Source organism: Nicotiana tabacum, chromosome 23 (assembly GCF_000715075.1).
Source record: "Nicotiana tabacum cultivar K326 chromosome 23, ASM71507v2, whole genome shotgun sequence".
In the NCBI taxonomy this organism is placed as follows: domain Eukaryota; kingdom Viridiplantae; phylum Streptophyta; class Magnoliopsida; order Solanales; family Solanaceae; genus Nicotiana; species Nicotiana tabacum.
Window position 1 is genome coordinate 112,098,469 of NC_134102.1, and position 11,871 is coordinate 112,110,339.

The 11,871-nt window shown below is 36.0% G+C and overlaps 1 protein-coding gene across 1 annotated transcript; it reads left to right on the forward strand.

The window, feature by feature from the left end:
* The first annotated feature begins 2,919 nt into the window (after positions 1–2,919).
* LOC107828999 (putative flavin-containing monooxygenase 1) lies at positions 2,920–5,902 on the forward strand. The gene is made up of 4 exons (XM_016656408.2): positions 2,920–3,580; positions 4,136–4,373; positions 4,820–4,986; positions 5,098–5,902. The coding sequence occupies exons 1-4, from the start codon at positions 3,089–3,091 to the stop codon at positions 5,797–5,799; spliced, it is 1,599 nt and encodes a 532-aa protein (XP_016511894.1). The 5' UTR covers positions 2,920–3,088; the 3' UTR covers positions 5,800–5,902.
* The last annotated feature ends 5,969 nt before the right edge of the window (positions 5,903–11,871 follow it).

The following is an 11,871-nucleotide window of genomic DNA, read 5'->3' on the forward strand; positions in this document are numbered from 1 at the left end:
TATAGATTTTTTAAATTTTATAAAAAAAATTAAATAATAATATAATTATTAAAATTTAAAAAAATGGGTCCACATTACCGACCAAAGTTGGTCGGTAATCAAAAAGTTGTTTTGACTAAGCAAGTCTGACCAGCTCGGTCAACTTTTTGACCAATTTACCGACCAACTTTGGTCGATATGTAATTTAAAAAAATTGTAAAATATTTTTTTTGTAGTTTCCGTCCATGTTGGACGGTTTTTTGGTCGCTTTTTTTGACCGACCAACGTTGGTCGGTATGGCTTGATCGATTTTTCGCGAATTTCTAATAGTGTTTCTGAAACTCTCTTTTCGGAATTTGAATAGATTCTCAGAGTTAATGATTCATAAGCCCCGCGAAGGATTTTTCCTCTAGTAATAACTTCCATAATTTTGCATCACATTGCTTTAGTCTAAGATGTATTCAGAGTTCTACTAGTGTTTTACTTTTAGCATTGTATAACAATTGATGGATCTGTTTGGTATTTTCAGCTGTAATATTTTCAAAAGTTGCGGAAAGTTATCTCAAATGGATATATATATCCATTGAAGAAGTACAATATGGTTCCAGACCATGGCTTTCTTAGACATATATATCTTCTTGCATGTTCACAATATTGCCAGCTGATTTCTATAAGAGAGTTACGTTGAAGAAGGAAGCCTCATTTTAAAGAAGTCTAAAAATTATTTTTTTGTAAAAACGGACTCATCATCAACGAGGAGGAAAATCTTCCTTTGAAAACAGACATTGTCATCTTTGCAACTGGATACAGAAGTGATGATAAGCTTTGTAATATTTTCACCTCAACCTATTTTTAGAAGTGATGCTAACGGACGGTATTTATTGCATCCTTATGAGCGTTATTCTTTCAGGTGACAGACGGGACAATTGCCTTCGATTTTAGCTATCCCCGTCTTAGATTCCACGCGTCACTCTTTTGGACGGCCACGTAGCATAACATATGGTATAAACATTAGAACTCAACTGACTTGAAATCAAAGTGAAATAAAACTTTGGATAAAGGAGAAAGAGATATATAATTTTGTATTAAAATTAAAATTGACAACAAACCAGAAAATTCGGCAGAGAGCAAGAAAGCGAAGGCATAAGAATGAGAGTATGAGTTCGGTGTAGAGGAATAAGACAAGTATCACAGCTTGCTTAGAAACGAAATGACTATTATACCCTCATCTTCAATTTTAATTCCACTAAGCTGACATGTCGAAACCTGAGCTTTTCTATATTTTCTATGCATGTCTTTGATGGAGTCTCTTGGTCCGGCAAAATTTCATCGATAGTTATCTAAATAAATGTTGATCGCACAAAAGTCATTTCTAAAAGATAATCAAAGTGAAGGTTCATGCCACAAAAATAACTATTCTAATCTTTGTTACTTAAACTTCCCTCTTGTGGAATGAACCTTCACAAGAACTAGAATTGCAAGATTTTCCTAAAGACAAAAAGTAGATATACAAGTGAATTAAAGAAATAAACCTGCAAATTTTCAGAACTTGAAAATAAGAGAAGTAGGTAGTACTTTATTATTGCTAGTTGCTGAAGTACAAATCATATATTGTTGTATCCTTTGGGTGATGTTACTTCAACTTATTACCAAACTTGGTACGGTGATAAATAACTTTTTCTAAAGAAAAACAATTCATCATGTCTCAAAATCTCGCCAATTAAATTTGTTTCTGTCACCTTCTACATTTTTCCAATGGTACCAACTCTTTTCATGACATAACTCCATACACTAAGTTTGTAAACCTTGCCTTCTGGCTACATCTAAGGCTGAAAATATGGAATCCAAAAGATGAAGCGGTCACATGTTTGTGTTTGAAATTTCACTAGTAATGACATCTCTTGTCCACCTCCTTTGCGTATTAAACTATGACTCAAAATAACTACCCTCCTATTATTAAGGAAAATGACATTGTATAGCCGTTATAAAACTAATAGCCGAAAAAATGTATCAAATTTGTATATTTTTTGTATATATATATATATATATATATATATATATATATATAGAAAAAATATACAAATTTTATACACTTTTTCGGCTACCAGATGTAAATAGTTTCTGGTGCGCTAAAAATCGGATCTCATAAATTTCGGCAAAATTCTTATATATGTATGTATACCATGGATATAAGTATATAAATAACTTCGTAACTTAAACACTAAAAGCTTTTAAGGGGCATCGATTGAGTATAATAGTGATGTCCCGTGGCATTAAATGTTGGAAAATTTTGGATGATTATGGAGAATAAAAAGTTTAGCTTGAGGCGTGTCAAGAACATTGTCCTTAAGGATATTTCGCCCACACAGTGATGAATAAAGTAGGCGTATTCTCCAGGATTCAACAAGCTTTTCTAGTATAAACTAGGAGCACAAACAACAAAAATTAACAAAGACACCGCAACACAATAATAGAAAGTTTTTACTTTTTTCATTTTCAAAATGAGCACAAACATATACTTATATATAGTCCAAATAGGACATCTGATTTTCAAGAATGTAACGTTGCATATTAAAGTAACGTTATCAAAGTTAAGAAACATTTCCAATGAGAGACATCACAAAACTTTAAAGCAATAAAGCCAAAAACGTTTCAAATAGCAAATTCATTATCGTACAAAATCAAACTGATTTTGATAGGCATAATGATAATCATTCAAGGTTAGTAAAAGTATTATATTCAAAGTTATTCAAATTTTTAGTTATAGATATTAAAATATATTCAATTGATTGGTATAATAAAGATTCATTAAGATAATATTAAAAGAATTGACCAAGACATCAATTTGAATATTTTCTTTTTAGATATTAAAATTATTTTGTGTAACATTAAAATCTATGGTCCGACTCTATTTTCTAAAATACCGTATAAACATGGGATGTTATGTGAACCGGACGTCGGTTGAGTTGGTTGCTATAGTATAAGAATCTCAGTTGTCCTCTGAATAATTTGACAAGTCCCAAAATTGAGTTCAACCATCAAATAGTAGGCAGTTCTCCAATTTCCTTTTTTTGTGGTGTTGGAATTTGGGTATTGTTGTCTTTTTAACATGGAGACGCACGTAAACGGAGAAATCGATGTTGGAAAAAGGAAAAAGCAAATACGAATCATCGGCGCCGGAATAAGTGGTCTTGTTGCATGCAAACACGCACTGGAACAGGGCTTTAATCCTATAATTTTTGAATCCTCAAATTGTATTGGCGGAGTGTGGTCCAATACAATTGAGTCAACTAAACTTCAAACTCCTAAAGATTTTTACCAGTTCTCAGATTTTACATGGCCAAAGTCTGTCACAGAAACTTTTCCTAATCACAATCAAGTTAAGGACTATATTGAATCCTATGCTCTTCACTTCAACATCCTGAAACATATTCAGTTTAATGCTAAGGTGGTTAGTATTGATTACTGTTGTGAAGATGATGGTGAAGAAATGGCTGCTGGTTGTGATAATCTATGGGGTGGTACAGGCCGCGCATTCTCTCCTAAACGCAAGTGGGTTGTTACAGTACTGGATCTCCTCCATCCTATGGACCCATATAAAGTAAATATTGCTCCTTTGTTTCATTTTATACTACACTCTTTTCTTTTATACCCGATCTTTTTCATAAAGTTTTCCTGATTTGTTATTCATTTCGATGATTGATTGGTATATCGGAAACAATCTCTCTATCTGAATGAGGTAGAGATAAGGTCTGCATACATTTTACCCTTCCCGCAACCCATATTTTGTTGTTGTTGTGTTCTTTTATACCCGAAAGGGGTCATTTGGTTCAAAACCAGGTATCACCTAGGATATAATCTTGAATAGATGATTCTGTCTTTTATATTCAAACCACAAGTTCTAGGGGTACTTTTGGTACCGCAACATAAAAGGAAAAAAAGGAAGTACTATTACTTGTGCAGCATTTCTCTTTCTGGTAAGTATTTAAGCAACATTTTCTCAGGCTAGGTTACCTTTATCTCTAGGATGTCTTTGTGCTGTGATGATCACAAATGATCAGTCTATTCTAATTTTAATAGAGCTTTTTTGCATTACTTTCTTGAAATGCATGATTTCTTTGTATCTTCTGATACTTGGATGTTGGTGAACTGGTAGGTTTATGAAGTTGATTTTGTAATCTTATGCATTGGAAAGTTCAGTGGCCTGCCAAATATCCCTCACTTTCCAATGAATAGAGGGCCGGAGGTGTTCGATGGCAAGGTTATACACTCCATGGACTATGCTGAAATGGGAAGTATTCGTGCAACTAAGTTGGTCAAAGATAAGCGCGTCGCTGTTATTGGATTCCAAAAATCAGCAATAGATCTTGCAGCAGAAGTTGCCAGACTAAATGGTACTTCCTCTGTTTCACTTTGTTTGTCATAGTTTGACTAAACACGAAATTTAAGAAGAATAAAGTATGATTTTTAGAAAAATTATCTTAAATATATCATAACATTTTTGTAGCTATAAAAGCTTCTTATTAAGGAATTATACAAATGTATCATTCCAAATGGAATGGACATAAGGAAATAGTGTCAAACAAAGTGGAACGGTGGAAATACTACTTAGTAATTAACCGGATACAACAAACTGATATTGCCCAATTTTTCTGGACTAACCAGTCGTTTTTTTCCCATTAGATCTACTGCCTACTAATGAATTATCTGCTAGACATGTTTGTATTGATATGATGCAAAAAATTTCCACAGTTTCGCTATGTCATTCGGGACAAAATTTACTAGTTTGCAGCAGACTTCTTTGGACTGACAAAAGAGCTTTATAATTTGTTGATTTCAGGAGTGAAACATCCCTGTACATTGCTACTCAGGAGGGTACATTGGACAGTACCAGAGGGCTTTCTAAAACTCTCTTTTCAGAATTTGAATAGATTCTCAGAGTTAATGATCCATAAGCCCCGCGAAGGATTTTTCCTCTGGTTCTTGGCAATTTTACTTTCACCACTTGTAAGTAGTAACTTCCTTAATTTGCCTCACATTACTTTAGTCTAAGATCCATTCAGAATTCTACCTGTATTTTGCTGTGTAACGATTGATGGATCTGCTTGGTACTTTCAGCTGTGCATATTTTCAAAGTTTGTGGAAAGTTATCTCAAATGGATATACCCATTGAAGAAGTACAATATGATTCCGGACCATGGTTTTCTTAGACAGATATCTTCTTGCATGTTCACAGTGTTGCCAGCTGATTTCTACAGAATGGTAGAAGAAGGAAGCCTCATTTTAAAGAAGTCGAAAAGTTATTGCTTTTGTAAAAAAGGACTCATCATCGACGAGGAGGAGAATCTTCCTTTGAAAACAGACATTGTCATCTTTGCAACTGGATACAGAAGTGATGATAAGCTTTGTAATATTTTCACCTCAACCTATTTTCAGAAATGCATTACTGGCTCTTCATCTCCCTTCTACCGCGAATGCATTCACCCTCGTATTCCACAGCTCGCGATACTTGGGTATTCTGAGAGCCCTGCAATACTATACACTACTGAGATGCAAAGCAAATGGTTAGCTCATTTTCTTGCGGGGAAATTTAAGCTACCAACAATAGCGGAAATGGAAGAGGACGTCCTGAGATGGGAGAAGTGTATGCAACGTTACGCTTGTAAATACTACAAAAGAGCCTGTGTAAGTGTGTTGTTACAAATATACTGCAATGATCTGCAGTGCGGGGACATGAATTTGAATCCCAGACGAAAGAAAAAAATGTTGAGTGAACTTTTCGCCCCTTATAAACCTTCAGATTACCAAAGATCTGTGTAGTTTTAGCACAATAATGATTTTGCAAGTGATATTACTGGACCAAGGGAAAAAGCTCCTTGATGTAATAAAGGAAATAAGAATATGAGGCAATTTTCTTCAAGGAGTTTCATAATCTTTTTTGTTTGCTAGAATTAGAATACTTTTATTATGTATTGGAATGTACAATACTTGGCCTGCTAATGTTATGAGGATAAAATCTAAAATGGTTGCAAAGTTCTGCTTGGAGTGTTCTCTGATTTACTATTATCCATGTAGTCAAGTGGCGTGTACTTATTCTTGAGCCGAGGGTCTATCGGAAACAACCTCTCTACCTTTACCGGGTAGAGGTAAGGCCTGCCTAAGATCTGCGTATATACCACCCTTCCCACACTCTACTTGTGAGATTAGACTGGGTTAGTTGTTGCATGTAATCAAGTGGTGTATTGGCATTTAAGTAGCAGTCTTTTTCTTCTTCTTGTTGAAGTTATTGGTTGGATTTTGGTTGATCATTTTGTTTCAAAAATTTGGCACTGCCATAGTTTTTTGGGGTCATATTCTAAGTCATATTAAGGGAAATAGATGTTTTATTATGCAGGAGTCATAATCCACATGTATACAAAGGAAATCTCTCAGCAGTTACTTTGGTAAAGATGACATTTGTAATAGCACAATACGAGACTTAGCTCCCGTTTGATCATAAAATTTTGGAGCTTTTTTTCAAGTTTTGTTTTCAAATATCTATTTGTTTATAGATTTTGATCATTTTTTGGCCTTGAAATCAATGTTTTCCACTCACAAAATTTCAAATTCTTTTCAAGTATAATACATATCCAAACAAAATTTCAAATTTTAAAAACTATTTTTTATTTCATCTTCAAAAATTTATTTTTTCATGTCTTAACGAAATTTATGTCCAAACGCTAGCTTAGTTTGTGAATACGTTTTTGGAATGCAGTTCGAATGATAAGGTGAGGATGTGATTCTCTTTATTTTCAGGTCTTCGAAGAACCTTGTAACTTTTGTACCGATAAACTGTGGGCCATTGTCGCATGCTATCTCTTTTGGTATTCCGAACCTGCAAATTATATTTTTCCACAGGAAATCGATCACTTTGCGTTCTCCGATTTTCTGATAAGAACCTGCTTCCACCAATTTAGAAAAATAATCAGTCAAAATTAAAAGAAACCTTACCTTTCCGGGAGCCAGTGGCAGCGGTCCGACGATGTTCATCCCCTATTTCATAAATGGTCATGGGAACAGAACCGAATGTAAGGGTTTTGTCGGTTGATGTACTAGTGATGCGTAGCGTTGGCACTTATTACATTTTCATACGAAATCTTTGGTGTCTTGTTTCATGCGAGGCCAGTAATATCCTGTCCGTACCAATTTCAACACCAAAGATTCTGCGCTTGAGTGATTGCCGCATATCCCTCACAAAACATCAAATTCTTTTTAAGTAAAATGCATATCCAAACAAATTTTTAACTTTTAAAAATTATTTTTCATCTCATCTTCAAAAATTTATTTTTCATGTTTTAACGAAATCTATATCCAAACACTAACTTAGTTTGTGAATATATTTTTGGAATGCTGTTTGACTTTATCATGAGTTTGCGTAGACTTATTGGTGTAGAAAACAATTGACTTCTATAGAGAAGTAGCGCAATTAGAACTTCTAAGCATTTTAAGGTAAGTCTATAATTATTATTCAAATTCTAACACGACGCACAACGTGAAAAGAGAAAATAATTGGAAAAAGTTATTTATTCTACACGATCATTAAATCATAACACCACAATTATAAAGATCTGTTTATCGCAAATTGAAATACCTAAGCTGTTTCTCCTCCATATACGTTGTCCATTTAATTTATTTTCTTTCGTGAGTTTTGTACACCCGTTAAGAAAGACATTTGATAGCCTTATTCTAAGTTATCCTTTCTCGCTGCATAAACTATCTCAAGTAATTAGCACTTCACTAATTGAAACAGTAAGGATATAATTGACAAAAAAGAGTAATAAATGACTGAAAATTTCATAGTAATTTAAGTTTCAATATAACAATAAACACAGCTAATTTAGTTATTATCTTAACATGAGTCAAATAAGATGCCTAATTTAAGTTTGAGAAAATAGATTCGATAATAGTTGTTTGCCAGAACATACGCCTGCAGCAAGTATATATACTTGGAGTCATTATCCTCTGCTTGAACTCTACATATATAGTAGTTGAGTAATTTAAAAAAAAAAAAAATCTTTTAAAGCTAAACTAAGAATAGTCAATCCTGGACATAGTGTCATCTTCACGAACGGAAAAGGAAAAAATTGAAATCTAAAAAAAAAATATCTTTTTGGAGAGGGGGCGGGGTAGGCGAGAGATGGGGAGGGAATTGGGGGTTAGATGTGAGAGTATGCAGAGTTTTTGGAAAATATTTTCCTAACTTTTTATAGGGAAGTCATTTTCCTTCAATTTCAAAAAAATATGATATTTAGAAAAATATTTTTCAAACTATTTTGTACAACCAAACAGTAGAAAATGAGAAAATATTTTCCGAAAAATATTTTCTGTCATACCAAACACACCCCGAGTCTAAAACCTTTTTCTGGGCATTAGCTATCTTTGGCACAAAGTAAGTTCAAATTCAAGCGGAGACAAAAAATACTAGGTATTTCTTTTCATCTATTCAAACTTTAATAGATATAGTTACCTGATATCTGTTGGTGGTGGAAAGTGACAAGTAACTGACCCGGATACTACAGTTATTAAAAAAAAAAAAAATAGTCAATCTTTCATACGCATTGATCTGGAAATCTTTGTCCACATGCATACAAGTAGCCATTCAATTCAAGGCCAGCCATCTAATTGGGAAGAGAAAAGTTAACGATTTTGCATCACCTTACCTTAACATCACTGCAATTATAACAAAAGTCTCGCGATGATATTGTTGACAAAATGAATCAGCCATGACGTGACTAATTAGATCAGAGAAGTGGATAGCTGGTAGTGCCGTATACAACTATTTACTCATAAAATAGTACAATTGAATTTATACGTAATTTTTAAACAAATGAATTAATTTGATCCTGAAATAATATAATAATCAAAGAAATACGCAGCACTAAGCCTTGGAATATAGATGGAATAGCAAAGATAGTGATTCCGTGAACACGATTTCCGAACACAGCAATGATGAGATCAAAAAGCAAGAGAGTGAAATTATATAAAGCTTTTGTATAAAATATAATATATATTCTTGCCAGAAATTTCGTGTCCTTTACGATGATAACTCAGCTCACTATTTATAGTTATGTCTAGGGAAGAAGGTCCTAGGATCGTGCCTTCTTTTAATGTCAATTATGATGGTCATTGACGAAGATGCAACGTTAAGCGTAAATGTCAAATTCTTTGTAATGGACCGTCGCTCTTAATGCTGTAGAATATTCCTTAGTAAATGCTACCGGGCGCAGAGCATTTAATACATTTTTATGAACGTTATCCGTTCCGGTGACAAGCGCGATGGCTGCGTTCGATCCTCAGCCATTCCATCTTGGATTCCATGTGTCCTCCTTTTAGTCAGCCACGTGTCATATCATATTTTACCATATACAGATAGTCCCCCTGCTTTCCGGTGACATAACTTTGTATTACCGGAAAGTTGGTAGAAATACCTTTTTGAAGGGAATTACTATAATTCCCTCTGAAGGTCTCTAACAGTTGATTAGACGCACGTCTCTCCGCATTTAATGTCCCGAACACGCATCATCCCATGATTCAGCAGAGCTTTAGCCGGTTATCGAGGTAATCATGTCCATGAATTTAGCCGCCAAAATTTTACTTATATGCAACTTTCTTTTCCTTTGCATTTCACAATTGCTTGAGCTTCTAATTTGTATCCTTATTTTTCATCCTTTTTCTATTTTTCTTCAAACACAAACTCTTTACCTTCTTCCTTTCTAATGACTTCTTTCTCCAAATGTGGTGGTTCTACGAAGAATAAGAACAAAATCGAGGATTCCGTTCCTCCAACAGTGGATTCCATCATCCCAAGAAGGCTTAGTACTTCGAAGGATTTTGAAGATAAATTTCCTACTTCTAACCCTCGTATATGGGCTGTTAGTAGGTATCCTTCTTCCAGTCATCCTTTTAGTATTCCTGCTGTGGAGGAGGACTGCCGCAATAAGTTGGAAATCATCGCTCTTGATTTATCGGAGCGAGTGACCCTTCCCCAGGAAGGTTTTACATACCTTTTTACGCATCCCTTTACTTTGGGTACGTTTTCTTTGAGCGGAGAGCTTGATTCCATGATTGCGGAGTTTTGCCTTTGCTAGTAGGTATGTTTGGCACAGGTAAGTCCTTCAGCATGGAGAATGATCGCCTGCCTCTGACGCTTGTGCCAAGAAACTGGGGAGGAGCTAACCTTAGCTCATGTGATGAATCTCTATTCCCCCAAAATCTTTCGCGGGGGAATGATAAACCTTTGCAAGCGTGACCACCATGCTTTGTTGTCTAGCTTGGATGATGAAAGCAGCCGTGGGTGGATAGAGTAGTTCGTTGCAGTTGCCACTAATGACATCATTCCGACAACGACTTCATCCTTTCCAGTTGCTTGGAACCGCACTCGTAACTTCTTTGTATAATATTCCTCTTACTAGATATTTTTCTATGGCTGTATCATCTGTTCACCCTTCGCATTTTTCAGCAACTCAATGGCTCCCACCGGTGGTGGAAGGTTTGAACCGGTGGGTTCAAAAGATTTTGGATGTCACAACGCCCGAAACTCGTTCATGGAAAGAACTAACTCTTAAATACAGGTGGAAGGCCAAAAATCATGGTAACTCTAATTTACCTTGCTTCCATTTTTGTATATGAAGAACTTGGTTGAACCCTTTTGATTTTGTTCATGGAATTAGGTCTACCTGCGGACTCTGTTGCTGTCCCCGAGGAGGACGTTCTGGCTGATCCTGCTGATGCAGTGAGGCTGCTTCAGGAAGCACTTATTCGAACAGGTATCTCCGGGCCTGTTTCGAGTGCAAATATTTCTTTACGGAGTCCCCGATCGGACGATAAACAAACTAAAAGAATATGCTCCTCCGCGGCCGGGAAAAGGAATAAAAGGGAAAAGGTTGATGCCCCCGAATCATCTCTGGTGGTGATGATGACTGGTCCTCCTTCTGGGCCGGTCGTAGACACCGTGATGATTGATGATGATGAAGAAGATGTTGATGAGGGAGCTTCTTTACACAGAAGGCGACGATCCTCATCATCTCAACAGGATGCTCGACCTGTTGAGATAGTTACAACAACTGAAGACGATATCTCGACACTTTGGGGATAGTCTGATTTGGTAGAATATGACAACTCCCATTTTCGGGCCCCAATTGCTGCAACCGGTGCTGCGGGCCTGAGTACTAGGTCCTTGCCGTCTTTGGTTGGCGAGTATCAAACAACCAGCACTGCATTTGATGCAGTTGCTTCTCACTCTTTAACTCCATCAGCTTCATCTCTACCTTAACCAACACTAGCAACTACTACATCATTTCCATCTTTATTTATTCTTTCATCAGCGGTTGCTACACCATCTCCATCGGCCTTACCTGACCATGAAGAAGGTGTTCCTCTTCCACAGTCCCCAGTTCATGGGAACTTGGGGTAAAATTATGCTGCTCCTTCTGAAGATCCACAAAGGAGGAGGAACATTACTCTTTCGGTCTCCACCGGATGCAACCTGCTATCACGACGTGAAGCTTGCTAATTACCTAAAGCCATTGGCTTCAGAAAAAGATTGGGAAAAGATTCAAACACTCTCGGGCGAGTGTTTGTTGAACAATGCTATGCATAACGCTGCAGCGGTACGTTCCTTCTTTCCTCTGTTATTTCTTTTTACTTTTGAACGAATGTATTCTAAGTTTTTCCTCTTCTTATTTTGCCTATGAGGGCCTTCAAAGGTTGATTCGTGAGAAGGAAGAACTTACTTCTGAAGGGGATCAACTTTTGGCAGAACGGGACCAGACTGTTCTCCGCCTCTCGGAACTGGAAACCAGAGCTACTGAAGCCGTTGTTTTGGAGGCTCGTTTACAGCAAAGCGAGCAAGAA

What these genes read in the sequence shown, in the direction of transcription:
- LOC107828999 (XM_016656408.2), top strand. Translation starts at nt 3,089, where the DNA reads ATGGAGACGCACGTAAACGGAGAAATCGATGTTGGAAAAAGGAAAAAG. An exon ending in ATCCTATGGACCCATATAAA is followed by an intron (nt 3,581 to 4,135) that starts GTAAATATTGCT and finishes GTGAACTGGTAG; the next exon opens with GTTTATGAAGTTGATTTTGT. An exon ending in AGAAGTTGCCAGACTAAATG is followed by an intron (nt 4,374 to 4,819) that starts GTACTTCCTCTG and finishes TGTTGATTTCAG; the next exon opens with GAGTGAAACATCCCTGTACA.